This window comes from Eulemur rufifrons, chromosome 12 (genome assembly GCF_041146395.1).
Source record: "Eulemur rufifrons isolate Redbay chromosome 12, OSU_ERuf_1, whole genome shotgun sequence".
NCBI classification, from domain to species: Eukaryota; Metazoa; Chordata; class Mammalia; order Primates; family Lemuridae; genus Eulemur; species Eulemur rufifrons.
Window position 1 is genome coordinate 20,033,155 of NC_090994.1, and position 15,461 is coordinate 20,048,615.

The following is a 15,461-nucleotide window of genomic DNA, read 5'->3' on the forward strand; positions in this document are numbered from 1 at the left end:
ACTTGTCCCCCGCCCCCGCGCTTCCGTTCCCGCGAGCGGGGGCTGCTGGCGGGGCCCAGAGCACCCGGGGCACGTGGAGCCGCCGCGCTCACCTGCGCCCCCAGCCCGCCGGCGCCGCCACCGCCCCTCCCGGCGCCCCGCCCCGGCGCGGCTCATTGGCTGTCGCTCGGAGGGGAGGGGCAGGGGCGGCCGCGGGGGTCTCATTAGCGATGCGGACTCGCTCCTCCGCTCGGTAGTCCGCGGCCCGGCGGCGGCGCGGCGGGGACGGCGGGCGACTTCGGTGGCCGCGGTCGCCACGCTAAGGAAGGCTATGGGGACGCGCGCTTTCTCGGGGTGCCCCTCCAGCTGCGGCTCGGAGCGCCCTGCCCCGCTGCTGTAGGGAGCGGCCGTGGAGCAGAGTCACTCGCTGAAGACCCCCGGGACCCACTTGCCTCGGGCTCTGCATCGCCGTGCCTCTCCCGGGCTCCCGGAGCGTGGACGAGGAGCCGTGCCCCGTCGCGGGGCGAGGAGCATGGGGACAGCGGTGGCCGCAGGAGGCGGCGGCGGAGGGGCGCGCCGGTGGATCCAGTGGCTGGGGCTGTGTCTCTGGGCGGCGGGGGCTGCGGCTGCACGAGGTAAGTGCCGGGGGGCGCGGGCGAGGGGGCGCCAGCCAGATCAAGCAGGACCTGCACCTTTGGCTTTGGCTCCCGAGTTGCGCCCCGCACCTCTCCGCGCGCCGAGCCCAATGGGGTGGGAGTCGGGTGGAGGACTCCGCGGGGACCACCGCCTTCCAAGCCAAGTTTGCAATCTGCAGCAATCCTACAGGTTGCTGTGACCCGGGCCCCTGCCCTTTATTCGCATCACCTGCTCCATTTTCCAAGCCCTCCCCAATTGCTGCAGATTGGAGTAGCCCGGTCTTCGCTCCAGTCGCTCTCCTCTGTCCTCTCCACTTCCCCGTAAGGCGCGATCATTCGTGGGTGGGCGCCCTTAGCGGTGTCCGAGAGTTTCTGGGGAGAGGGGTCGGGGGAGTGTCTGTAGGGTGGGCTTGAACCGAGAGGGCGCCTGTTCCCTTCGGTGAGCAGTAACACTCAAGCTGGAACCCCCTCGCTCTGCGCCGAGCTTGGCACCCCTAGGGCGACCCCAGCCGGGGGTCCCAGCCGGCACCGGGCTTGCCCTGGCGGAGGCCCGTGTGCACCGTGCTGGGGTGACCGCGCCTGCAGCGCCGAGCCCGGCGAGCGCTTGGCCGGAGGCTGCTCGCCAGGCGCCTCCTCTCCCGGCCGCCGCTACTCCGGCCGCCGCGCGAGCACCAGGGAAACCTCTGCCGCTTCCCTCCTTGCAAGCTTAGACCCCATTTTCTTGGCTCCTCCGGACTCCAGCAGAGTGAAATCTTGCAACTGCTTTCAGCTCCACCTTGAGCGAGGACGGGGAGCATCAACTTAAATCCCAAGGGCTTGTTTTGAAGATGATCAGAGGCAAATTCAGACATAGCTCGGCGGGTACCGTGGCTTTACCTTTGGAATTAAAAAAAAAAAAATCCGGAAGGTTCTCCTTCCTGCCCGTCTTTACCTTTCTCCTTCCCTGCGTGCCGTCCATTAGGCTTAGACTATGTGATTGCATTAAATGATCTACCTAACGCTCGTCTGGCAAGAGGTGTAACTGAGCTGAACACCTCGTCACCTTCTGCCCTGGCGCTCTCCTGTCGTATTCTGGCCAGCCGGGGACGGAAAGGGTGGAAAGGGCTGAGGATGATCACAGAACTAATCTCATTTTTAGAAAAGCTCACGGTGTGTTAAAAGCAGTCGTGCTGCCTGGAAAGAAAAATTAAAAAAAAAAAAAAGGTGGCTAGAGGCTTTCTGTTTTATGATGCCTATTTGCATTTCATTTCCTGAAAAGTTTTTTTTTTTTTTTTTTTTTTTCCTTAATGGGGCAGGCCTTTTCAGAAAGGAAAGGTTTAAACATGAGCCTCAGTAATTGCACTCTGGTGATGGTGAAGCATAGTTCCTTTCTCGTGCTGGAAAAAGCACAAGCTTCAGCCATTTAATTTACTACCGCGAATGCCTCATTGCAAAGTCAGCCCAGTTGTTTTTAATACACTCTTATGGGGGGAAACGTGAGCCTTTTGTTTTCTAAAGGTTGGTCTGAATGTCTGAGTTTCCAGTTGCTCTTTGGTGTGGAATACCTAACAGTGGCTGACTCCAGGTGCTGACCCTTGGAATTCGGTCCGTGAAGTTGTCTTGAAGCCAGCTCCACACAAGAGGTGGGGACATGCCAAAGCCTCTTGGATGGAGTTTTGCTGGCTGTGAAACTAAGGCTAGCACCTCTTGTCTGCAAGCTGTTCTTTAAAGGTCTCCTGGAAAACATACTGTACACTGCACAGGCTTATTTACAGCAAATGTCTTGCACAGATCATAGTAATATGCAAGACACATGGAGTGGAGCGGTAAATCTGACTGCTATTTCCCATGTCATATTTCACTTTCACTTTCTGGGGCACGAAGCCCATTCTTCTTAGCGTCTGTCAGAGATTCCTCAAGAAATGAGCGCTAATCAGGCAATGAAGCCTGTGAAGCCACGTGCACCTGGCTCTGGACAGGTGGCCACAATTAGAGTTTTCAGAACAAAGGGTGTGTTTTCAATGTTTACTTAAGTTCGCTCATCCGAGACAGGTGCGTCCATTCATTAACATTAAGATGAGGTGCTCTCCTGTGGCATCTTGCCTGGGCAGTAGTTACCATACTGTAAGACCTGGGTTGGTCTTATTTATCCAAGTAATAGTTTTTGTTCTACAAGTCTTTTCTTGTTCACTTGAACCAAGACATTCTACCTTCCCTAACCAACAGGAGATACAGAATTATGTCATTTGCTTTGGTGTTCTGAGGATATTTAACAATTCAGTAGCATTTTCTTTACAATGTAAATGATTACACCAAATTCTTTTTCTTTTCTTTCCCTCTGTATTTATGTAAAACCCTCTGAAAATCAGAGGGAGATTTCAGATTGGCTTTGGATATACTCAAAGAGGAAGATCCTTGGGACAAGAGACTGCTTGGAGAAACCACTAGTGGCCCGAGGAGCAATGTTTTTCTTTTCTGTACGCAAGACTTAGCTCTTCAGATTTCTATTTCTGCCTGTCAGAGTACTGTAAGGAAGGCACTCGGTTGCCATGATTACTGTATGTTTTAACACTTTCCAACTTAAAAGAAGGTTGTTTAAAAGTTATTCATGACCTGCCAAGTGCTAATTGAATCCACATCATGTTGTCATACTGATTTGTTTTTGTTCTTTGGGGGGAAAAAAGGAGTACTGCTGTTCTGGTTGTGATTCTTGCCTTAGATACTGTACATAAGATATTCTACTCATTAAAGGCAGAGAGGGAGATAATCTTAGGCTGAGCTTTCACACAAGTCTTTGCTTTGAAAAATTTCCTGGGCAATGAAATCTTTCTTACAATTACTAGCGTGATGTGTTACTGGCAAGAGCAGTACACGTTTGTTTTATAGGCATAATAAAGTCATATGATTTACATGTACGTAAATCCACTTATTTGTCTAGTTTGTATAGTTTTAAATCTATAGTCATTTCCTCAATATTATAAGGCCATCCTTTTTCCCCCTTTTCTCATTCTGTTCCTTTTCTTCAAAAGTCTGTTCTTTCCTAGGGCTATGAGAAAAGAGCCTTTCTCCCTGTTTCCTGCCAGACTTCTCTTTTGATTCTTGGATTGTGCTTTTACTAAATAGTTTGAGCAGCCCAGTGGCACCTTCTTTCCTACTGGACAAAGTGTTCTGCTCAAGAGATCTATTAAGCATATGGCTTTTTTAGAAGAGACACATTGTTCTGACCTGGTCCTGCAGTGACAGCCCTTGTCACCCTCTACATACTACTTGACTCTTTGAATGGTCCATCTGTGGGTCTGGGGTTCTCTAAGTGACACTCCATGGGTGGGGAAACCTCTGGAACCTGTGGAGCCTCCCTGAGCATTCCCAGTCAGGTTCTAGACCATGCTGTCTTACTCATTAGGGAAGCACTTTTCTGTTTACAGCCTCAGTGATTTGGAAACTTGTTTTTTATTATCCTCTTCTTACCAAATATGGTACCTAACTTAAAATATTGCCAATGTTAAACGTTTATCAAGGAATTGGTTTTCCAGGAGATAGCAAGTATTTGATACCCTTCCCTTGTTTTGTCCTTTTTTTTTTTTAATATGTAGGCTAGAGACCCAGACCACATGTATTAAAATCTAATTTCAAAGACAGGTATACGAGGAAAGATTTATTCTATAGCATTCTCTTAAGGAAGGTGGCGGCGGTGCGGGGCACCTTCTTAGCGGACAGGTACATGTGTTCACAGGGGCCCCAGAGGTGCTTTCCTTTTTGATGACACCCTTGCTGTCAATCCTGATTGTCCCTTGCTCCAGGAAGTGGCACTTGGCCAGGAATGTCATTGTCTTCTCTTCCTTCTGATGCCTTCATGAACAGCACAACAGAATAACCAATGGAAATGTTTCCTATTTTATTCTAAGCCACATACTCTATATAAAGACACTTACCTGCTTTCCATGCATTTCTAAATGGCCACCGTTGGCATGAGACCTACCACCATGTTGTTAGCACGCTTTTTATACAGCGTGTCTCAAAAGTTGCCATACACAAATTTTGTAATGAATATTTTGTAAATCTACATATAGTTGCAATTTCCCGTTTTCCCTGTTGGGCGACTTTTGGGACACTCTGTATCATACTATGCCTATTCCTTAAAAGAAGATAATTCTACAGCTTTGTTCGAAAATGAAATAATTGTATTTAATGTGTGCCATTACTCTAAGTGCTCTACACACATTAACTCATTTAATTCTTAAAATAACTCTATTAGGCAAGTACTGTTACTAATCCCATTTGTAAGACAGGAAAAAAGGGACGTCGAAAGGTTAAAAACTTGACCAAGGCCATGGAGTTAGTATATGGCCGGGCCTGGATTTGAACCTACTTCCTCCGACTCCAGAGCCCACAACAAGACAGTTTTCTGAACTATGCCGAGAACAAAATGACTCTTGTGTTTTGGTGACAAAAGTACTGAAATGGTATCTTCATTACTGGCGAGAGTTGTAGAGGAATTTAGAATGGCTTAAATAAACCTATAAATACATTCCGATCAATCTAAGAGATTTATGTTGTATGAAAGTAACCACCCTCTCACTATTCAGCTTAATATAGTTTGGGATTGGATTCACACTTAAAATTCCGAATAACAGTTTCCAATATGATAGCTTGCCTTTTTTTTTTTCTTTTCAATTTTAAATTTCAACAGAAAAATATTACTCTGATTGAATACACCATCCTTGGAATGGCAGATCCTAAGAGACTATTTGTTGCATGTCTTGTATTTTTAGCCTTGTTTGCCAGGGAAATGTGGAGCATGAGATTTGAGAATAGATTGTTAACACCAGAGGCTGCTGTTTCTGCTGTTTTGGGTACTCCTGCTGCTGCTCTTGCGAGGCAGATGGCTAGATTCATTTATAGAAAATAGATATTCGTTCTATTTTGCATTTCCACTTTGAAAAGAACTTTTAATTGTTTGTGCCACATTGCATCGTATGGCCTTATTGTGTGCATACACATGCTGTGCGGAGATAATTTTCAGAATTAGGCGGATGTTAATGCATTCAGCTTGGACCGTGTTCTCCGAAATCCACTGCGAACTCTGTTGTGCTTTTGGAATTTTCTTCTGCAAGTGGTTATGTTTGCAGCATGGCGCGTACCAAGTATTTTGTGCTCAGCTCACCGCCACTCCCCAACCCCATTTCAGCAGGATTCAGAGACAGGGATACTAGGGTTGTGTTTGTGGCGCTAAAGCAGAAACAACAGGCAAGTCTTGCACTTCTCAGACTACATCAGGCCACAGTAGGACATGAAATATTTCCTAATATTGTTTCTAACAGGGCGAGAATAAGGTGAGACCTGTATTCTTCTCATATCACTGGTTCCTTCTTCCCCCCCCCCCAGACTTCAGAGTAGCTTTTATTTCTTTTTATTTTTTTAAAAAAATTTTACCAATTTTTTATTGATGCATAATGTACATAGTTTCTGGGTACAAGTGATAACTTAATGCATTCATAGAATTTGTAAAGGTCAAATCGGTATACTTGGGATGTCCATCACTTTAAATATTTTTTTCCCTTTATGTTAGAAATACTCAAATTGTTCTCTTCCAGCTGTTTTGGAATGTGCAGCAGATTATTATAAACTATGGTCACCCTACTGATCTACCAAACACCACGCCTTATTTCTTCTATCAAATTGTAGGTTTGTACCCATTTATCAACTTCTCTTTTTCTGCTAGTTTCTTTCTAGCAGAGCATTGGGAAGCCAAATGAGAGCCTAAATGAGAGCATTGGGAAGCCAAAAGCTCTCTTCCAAGTGAGGTCAGTAATGGATTTATTGAATGCAGATATTGACTCTGTACCCCCAAATTTCTAGTTCGTACAGTACAAAAAGCCCTTATTCCCAGAAAGTTTGGCATGTGTACCCACCACTCCTACCCACATTGTAAGGAAAATATCACTGCGACAATGTGGAATTGGAATAAGGGGAGACTTCATAGATGCTTTGTTACCTAAATTGAAGGCTATAATTTCTCAGGTGAGTCAGAGGGAAAATGACATCACGGACATTCTAGAAGGTGTGCGATCGGCAGGCAGGCAGGCAGAGGAAACAGGAGCTACAAAATGCCGAAGTGAGGAAAGGGTCTTGACTGCTTCAGGGTCCTCGTCACCGCTGGGATGACTGTTCTGCGTTGGTATCACTCATGGAATTTGGCAACAGGCTGTAAGAGCAAATTTACTTCCTAAATATTGGATGAGAAGATTTGCCTCTAAATACATTTGTGGTAGTTGTTTAGAGTCTCTTGAAGTCATTGGTGGCTTCTGCTAGCAACAGTACTTATTTAGTAGTTATCACCTTGATTTGAATTTAATTTAATAAACCTCCTCAGGGAGGAAGGGAAGCCAAATGATCTTGGGTTAGGGAAGCTAAGCTGGTAATACGTGAAACTCACAATCAGTGCTTTTCAAATGTTAATGTGCCTTTGAATCACTGCAGATCTTGTCAAAATGCACATTCTGATTTAGTAAATGGGGGGGGGGCTGAGGATCTGCATTTCTGATAAGCTCAAAGATGACACCATCCATGGGCCATAGATGATAGTCATTCAGATTTTTTCGTTTATTTTAGAGACGGGGTCTTGCTCTGTCACCCAGGGTGGAGTGCAGTGGCACCATCTTGGTCTCCAGAGATGCTCTTATGTCGACCTTCTGAGTAGCTGGGACTACAGGCACATGCCACCATGCCTAGCTTTTTTTTTTTTTTTTTCTTCCTAGAGAGGTCGTCTCTCTGTTACCCAGGCTGGTCCCAAACTCCTGGCCTCAATCCTCCCGCCTCAACCTCCTGGAGTTGCTGGGGTTACAGGCGTGAGCCACTGCACCTGGCCAGTAATTTCAAGTTTTTGATTTTCAGTATTGTATTTTCACATACGAGCCATCATGAAGTGGAATTTAATGTAAGACTATTTTAAAAATGCCAGTAGAAGAACAGGCAAACACAATGTCAGTTTTAACTCAGACAAACAAAAAGCTGCTTATAAAACCAATAGACATTCGGGGGCACTGTCCTGATGCAAGACAGAACATTTATAGAGACAGATGCAATATTTGCTCCAGTTTAACAATATTTTAAAAGTCTTGAATTTTCTTTTGAAATAATTGGGGTCTTGTGTCTGCATCTAGTTAATTTCTTGTGCTAAAGAAGTACCTGACTCCCCCAGAATTTTAAGAGTTTGCTCGAAGTTAGCTTTTTGTTAAGAGGTTTTCTAACACTCCTTAGTGCTCCTTCACTTTATTGTATTTTCTTCACTTAAGCTATATATGCTCAAGAATGAGCAAGAGTTTGGGATAATGAGAGAATGAGGCTGTGTTAAGTAAGAGGTAGAAAAAACTCAGTTGGCTTAAAAAAAAAAATACAAAAAGCAGCATGGCTCGGCATGGTGGCTCATGCATATAATCCTAGCACTTTGGGAGGCCAAGGCAGGAGAATTGCTTAAGTTGAGGCTAGGAGTTCAAGACCAACCTGGACAACATAGCAAGACCCCATCTCTAAAAAAAAAAAAAAAATAGCCAGGTGTGGTGCCGTGCATCTGTAGTCCCAGCTACTCAGGAGCCTGAGGCAGGAGGATTGCTTGAGTCCAGGAGTTCAAAGCTCCTGCAGTGAGCTATGATCGTGTCACTGTACTCCAGCCTGGGTGACAGAGTGAGACCCTATTTCTCAAATCAAAAACCAGAGCAGTGTTCACATGGGGCACTGATGCTCCTCAAGCTATTGGGTCATCATTGTCACAACATGATGTGGCAGCTGGCGTCTGGGTCCGTTTGCCTCTGTGACGAGGCCCTTCTTGTTCACCACGACTCGCCCTCTACCTGGTAGTTCTTGTCCGATAGCACAGGCCTAAGAATAATAAAATTGTCCTTCTAACTTATGTTAAGGTATACATGATATTTAGACTAAAAATTCTAAAAATCTATTCAATAGTGTGATAAAACTCAGCAAAATTTAGTTACCAGAGAAAACTGAAGTAACTGTAAGAGGGTTTTATATTTCTTTCTCCCTCAACAGATTATAAAGCCTGCCTTGCTAGATAGACTCTTCAAGAAAGATGATTAAGTGACATCTACCATGTGACCCTGTCGTGAATGGCTGTTTTGGATAATAATTCATTTGCATGCAATTTGACATTTTTAGGGGACTTTCACAGTTTCGATCTCTTTGCATCTTCACATCCACCCAGATACTGAGCCGATGATGAAATTAAGGTTGAGAGATTTTTCAACCAAAGCCAGGCAGGTGGCAACAAACAGCAGTGGGACTGGAAGCCACGTCTGCACATGGTTTCAGGACTTCTTTGACGACATTGCCAAGCAATTCTGATTTATTACCACATAGATTATCCTAAAGTTGGATGATGCGGCACTTCCGCTCATATTCCATTTGACTGAAAGGTGTGGATATGTGAGCACGTGAGAAAAGGAGAAATAAAAGAATAAAAACTCTTTCCAGCGTCTGTCTTGCCTTCTCGATCTGCATGGTGTTGAGTTTCTCGGGGTTGTAAGCAGAAACGGCCCTGTCTGGGACAAGGGGCAGTAAGAAATGTGTCAGGAGTGATCGGAAGGAAAGCAAAATTGTGACTATATTAAATAATACACTGTAGTATGGAATAAGTGGTGTGTAAAATATTTTGAGGAACTTGCTAAGCAAGACCATTTTCTTAAAAACCAAGGGAGTTAACACAGTTCGTTAAAGTAAGTAATATCACAAATGACAGTGGTTCTGTGGTTCTGTTTTTAAGGATGCCATTACAGACACCACAGTTTTTTTGGAAATATAACACTAGCCCCTCAATCTGCATAGCTTTGTGAATACCTTGTCCTTATTATTGATTTTTTAGTGTATGCGCTTTATGTTTACTTTCTAGGTTCAGGTAGAAAACAAGATTAAAGTCTTCTAATTTGTGTTTGAAAGTAGTCTAGTGGCACAATGCAATCAGACCTCTAATAATTTTCATCACCATGTCTTTAATACTTAAGCTATTTTTTAAAAAGATAGGGGAAAAAGTACGGCAAAATAAAATTCTTTTCCAGACAAATGTAAGTGTGTTGTCAGGAGCTGGGAAAAGTACCTGTCCTTCATCTGAATAGACAACCCTTGTATCTCCTTTAGTGTAGGGACCGGAAGCCACTGCGGTTACTACCACGTTGCATCATGACATTTCCAAAATTGTTTCTCTAAAAAAAAGCAATCAGAAAGTTCACAGGTTTTGTCATTATGAGGTGTGTGGGTGGGATGTAATGTTTGGGGGTTTGCTTTAAAAGGAACAAAGTTGAATAAATTTTTTTTTTCCCACCTTGGAGCAAAAACAAAACAAAAAAAATCCATGTGATGTTTTCTAAAGTTTAGCAGCTAGCTTTCAATAAACATCAGTGTTGGAGATACCAGTGTGAAAAGGGCTCCAACTTATCACGTTGTGCAGTGGAGAAGACGGTTGTGGAGCCAATTATTAATTGTCACAATGATAAGTGCTGCAATGCATGGAGATCTGCGTGTGTATTATATATTAGAATGTCACAGATCATCGTCATCTCAAACGTATGTGATTAAAATTCTGCGCCATTAATTTAAATGGCATTAGTAACACTAAAACTTGAGATGTAGTTGCAGTTTTGACTTGAAAGGCAGCTGCTTAATTCTGGTATTCGCCTTTGTCTCTCCACGGTATCTCCCCTCTAACCCGATTCTCTTCCTTTTCTTCTCCCCAAGTCCAGACTTCCTTTCCCTTGTAGGCAAGGTGAAGGGCTGGAAAGTTCAAGACTGTGTGTCTGCCAAAGCATCGCTTTTTCCTCTGGTTCTTTTCATTTGTAGAATGAGAAGAAGTGACTAAGTCACCTTTAAAGCTTCCTCCTGCTTTAGCATTCTGTGGTGCTACCGTTTGTTTTCGGAACTGTTTATTCTCAGTATTTTTGTTATTTCAGGGAGCTGCTCTTGGCATTTCCAATAGCTGTCAAACCTTCAATAAAGGGATAATACTCTGGAGGGAGCATTTGCAAGCCCCCAAGTTAACGGGGCCTTGGAATGACGCTGGTAGTCCTTGGCTTAAAGCATTTTCGAGAATGCACCAGCAATAAAAGAAATTTAATTTCATGTTTTGATTTCTCTTAAATCATTGGATGTAAACTAAGGTGTATGTGTCACTCTCGCACAGAAGCGGGGTGACTGGACAATAGCTGAAGGACGTGGGCACCCCTCCCCTGAGCCATAGCTCAGTTGGGTATGTGGGCCCATGCTTGCTAGATTGGATTTTTCTGTGTTTCTGTTTTGTATTTGACGTTTTTTTTAATAGAAACAAGATACATGAAACTTCGTATTGAATTTCCAGATGTGAGGTCTTCTCAAATTATTTTAATAAAACACCTTGCCTCAACAAAATAAGATGTAGCCCTCAGCCTTCCAATTTGGCTCAAATCAATGACTTTGTCACATTTTGTTAGGAGATTTAAAGGATCAGAAAGCTAGGCGGTCCTCATTTTCAGTAATTGTCTTTGCTTGAGCCGTGGGCGTGTGAGCTTTTTCGAGATTTGTAGAATAGTGTCATCTGTCTGGTAGGAGAAGATCTAGACTACTGAAGTGGCCTTTTGAACACCTGATACACACTCATTCCATCAGAGTTTCTGCGTACCTCTGCTTCCCATTTGCAAAGCAAAATGATAAAATTCTGTTGCCAAAAAGGATCCTGAAATTTCTAGGCCAAAGCTGAAATCTACCCGTGAAGAAAAACAGGTGTAGAGAAATGAAGTAGCTTGCTCAGCTGTTGGAGGTCATTTCTGTCAGCATTAGCCCATGAATCCAGATCTTCGTTTTCTCAATGTTATCCTTGCTGCTTTTTCTTTCCAGGCTTATAATAACAAAAGTAATCAATAGAGACACAAAGGAATTCAAAAGAATGATACCAGAAGACTAAAGACTATTGATCATTTTACCCTTCTGCTAAAGGATGTTTTCCTGTTCTTTAAAATGTTTATATTTTTCTAAAATATCTTTGAGAATAAAATAGATTTTTTTTTCCCCTTTGGCCAAATGCTGGGGCCCTAATTTGAGAGACTCAAGCTAGTTCAGTGTAGCAGAGTTTATTAATATAGTAAAAGAGGTTTTCATTCTAGATTTGTTTTGCGTTTGGGTGAAATTTAGGGTGAGTCTTAAGTTTTTGTTCCAGTTACTTACTTTCTTCATCCTTGATAATAAAGTTGTTCAACAGGAATCTACTCGGAGATCCTAAATACCTTCTAAATATAATTTTTAAAAAAATCTCATAGGAAAGAATATATTCATTTCCACCAACACTATGTGATAGTAGTGCCGTGAGTTAGAATAGGGAACCTTACAGTTTACCCAAAGGAAATAATTTTATAATGGTGTGTGCCACATGGTTTCTTAGCAGAATAAGTAAATTACTTCCAATGTCCATTTTAACCTGTGTAAATCTGGATCTTCATGTGTGGTGAGAAGGTAAGACTTTCTGGCTTGAATGGCTAGTCCACCTGTTGTCATGAGATGATATTACTCAGATGGATGCAGCCCTTGGTCACTACGAGGTGGGGTAGACTTTTCACGTGCAACTAGATTTGTGCTTTTTTGAATAAAGCTCTTGATGTTGGCAGTGTTTTGCACATGACATCCTCAGAAAAACATAAATCTGCATCCAAAGAGAGTGATTTGATAAGATTTTAAAAGCTTCAATTGCTTCTTCTCATTCAGTTCCTATATTCTTTAAAGTGCATTCTGATGGCCATGGTCACTTGCAAAAGGCAATCCCTGTCATTGAGCTGGAGCTTATAAACTCTGGTGTCTCTATAATGATTATTCATATCGAAGCCACCTTGCTGGGAAGGTGTTAGACACACGGGGTTGTTGACAACTTCTGATTCTTGGAGATCAGGTGTCAAAATACTCAGGGTTTGGTTATTTTTAGCAATTTATCAGTGAAGCATCTTCCTTCTGGAAATGGTGTTCAGGCTTTAAAGCTACACATCCCTGTTCGTCACCCAAGGCCATGTTTTTCAAACTTGCAGAATGGAAAACATCTGTAGTGTGGTCACCCAGGGTTAGATGAGAACATTGTAGACAGGTGCTTTGAAAATGTGTGGGCATTAACTTTGTTTTTAAGCTTAAAAATAATATTAAATATTGTTATCTAATATGCTTTCTTGAAACATATTAGATTGTAATATGAGCACCAAATGTTTAACCCTTGTTTATATAATAGAAATACACATGTGTCATTTAAATTCTAAAGAGAAGGAGTTTGATTCTGAAGTTCTCAGTCAGGTGATGCCACGGCCTTGATCTCCGAGCAGTTACAGGAGAATCTCAGTGGGAAGGACCCAGTAGTGCTTTTTTTAGGTTTTCCAGTTGATTTTCAGTTTGGGGTCTCACAGTGGAGGCTCACCAAGTTCATGGGTGCATTGATTGTGTATAAATGTTGAAACTGATCTTTTTTGGGGGAAGATATTTGAAGATTCCTATCATAGCAAAAATGTTAGGGCTGAGGGTGTCTGCTCACGATTCACCTCCTCTTCCCTGTTAGGCCTTCTCTGTCCACGTAGATCTCGGATGCGTGACATTGGATGCTGGCATGGAGCAGCCTTTGGGAGCTAGACTCTTCTTGCTTAGGTAGAAGAATCGAGGTATCAGTAAAAGGGAGGAGAATATATGAGAGTGATTGTGTAAAGGAGGAGATGGTACCTTAGTTTCCTTTCTGGACAAGAGCATAGGGCCCTCAGCGGAGATTCCTTATTTCATTTAACCCTCATCTAATGTGTCATAGATACTACGTCTCAGGAATAGATAAGTAACCATATTTGAGTGGATTAATATGTTTGTACTGAACTTAGTGTCTGAAGGATGTAGGCAGTGCAGTTCCTCCTACCATGTAGGGCCAGGGTCCCAGTCACCACCCATCATGGACCCACAGAAGTAGGCGGGGACCCTGGTGTGCACCTTTGCCATCGTAGGAAACAGAGCACTGGAATTCACCCTAAAGTGAGCTTTTCTAATATTACCACCTGCTCACAACTGCCAGTGGTGCCTTATTTGTGAAATCAGATACAAACTCTGTAAAACATTTTGTGACTTATTAATTTTTGCATATGAATAGTTTTTTTAAAGTATCAAATTTAAATGCCTATCTGTGAACTTACCACCAGAGTTAAAAGTAGACCGTCATCAACACCTTTGACTCATCCGCGTTTCTCTTTTAACCCATCCCTCTGTTTCTCCTTAGAAGTAATCACGCTTGAATTTTGTGCTTATTCTCTTGTTCTAAAAAACAGTTTAAATAAATATGTATGTACTCCTAAACATAGTTAACTTTTGCTGCTTTTTGAGATCTGTTGAAATTATAATGTCATCCTGTGGTTCCCAACCCCCGGGCTGCAGAACTTCCCCACCTCCCATCCCTGGAAAAATGAAACTTGGGAACCAGGGGCTGCACAGCAGGAAGTGAGGTATTTAGAGCCACTCCCCATCGCTGGCATCATTACCTGAGCTCCACCTCCCCCACCCCATCCATCCTTGGAAAAATTGTCTTCCATGAAACCAATCTCTGGTGCCAAAAAGTTTGGGGATGGCTGTTGTAGTCTACGTATTACTCGGCAATTCGTTTTCATCCAGTGTTATATTTCATCTGTGTCATTGCATGTATTATACATAGTTGATTCACTTCCCTGAAGTTCAGTATTCAATTGTGTGACTGTACCCTGATTTACTCACTCATTTTGCTGTCAGTGAAATTTGGGTGGTTATCAGATTTTTTTCTATTGTAAAAAATGCTACTGGGAACATTTATATCTGTGACTAATGGGATACATTTTCAAGTGTTTCTTATATATCTGAGAGTAGATTACTTGGACCTAGAGGACGAACATGTTAACTTTTCCAGATAATGCCAATTGTTTTTTGACAATATGAGTTTTATCATTTTACGTTGGCCAACATTGGATATCTCCAGGCTTAGATATTTCTGTTAATGTAATGAGCATAATATGATTATCTCTGTATGGACTTAATTTCCATCTTCCTCGATTACTAATAAAGCTAAATTATCCTTTCATATATTTTATTGCCATTTTTGTCTGTAAAGTACGCACTCAAGATTTTTGCTCATTTTTTTTCTGTTTGTCTTCATTGAATTATAGAAGTTTTACCTGTGTGTTTGTCTGCTTAATGTGTTATAATATGTGAATTTCATCTCCCAGTTTGAGGCTTTCTTATTTACCCCCCATTTGTTTTAGGTATCTTCTGATGAAGTGGAATTATTTATGGTATCTTCTCATGAACTAAAATTCTTAATTTCAACGTAATCAATGTTATTAATCATTTTTTGTTCAGCTCTTCTGTGTCACGCTTAGGAAATCCTTCCTACATTTCATTAAATACGCTCTCCTGTGTTTTCTTCTAAAATCTTACATTTAGTCTTTCATATTCATGCCTTTAATAGGGTTTTTTTTCTGTGTAGGGTTGGAGTTTAAGATTTAATTCTTTCATGTGAATGAGCAATTGTCCCAGAACCAAGTATTGAGGAGTTCCCTTCTTCCTCTAGTGATGTGCAATGTCATCTTTGTAATTTAGGAAGGTTTTATGTATGCATGGGAATTTTTTAAGCTGGCATTAAATGTTCTTCAAAATAGTTCCAGCAAACCCTTTTGGTTTCATTTTCTGCTGCCTCCTTCACGTTCCCTCTGCTGGACTGGACTCTGTGATGTGTCTCAAAACTGTCCCACAATTTCCTTTGTCTTATGCATTTCGTACTTTCATATACTTCTCATATTCTGCCTTGTGCTATTGTTTTAGGTCTATTTCTCTTCTGCTCCCCATTATATTATAAAAATT

The 15,461-nt window shown here is 42.5% G+C and overlaps 1 protein-coding gene across 2 annotated transcripts in view; it reads left to right on the forward strand.

The window, feature by feature from the left end:
- The first annotated feature begins 232 nt into the window (after window positions 1-232).
- The window catches only part of UNC5D (unc-5 netrin receptor D), a 497,786-nt gene continuing 482,557 nt past the window's right edge, over window positions 233-15,461 (forward strand). Inside the window, exon 1 of one of the 2 annotated variants that reach the window (XM_069485257.1) lies at window positions 233-614. In XM_069485257.1, coding sequence (XP_069341358.1) covers window positions 512-614 — 103 coding nt within the window. In that variant the 5' untranslated portion in view covers window positions 233-511. The remainder of the gene's footprint in view (window positions 615-15,461) is intronic. The other variant, XM_069485258.1, reaches the window with a different exon arrangement.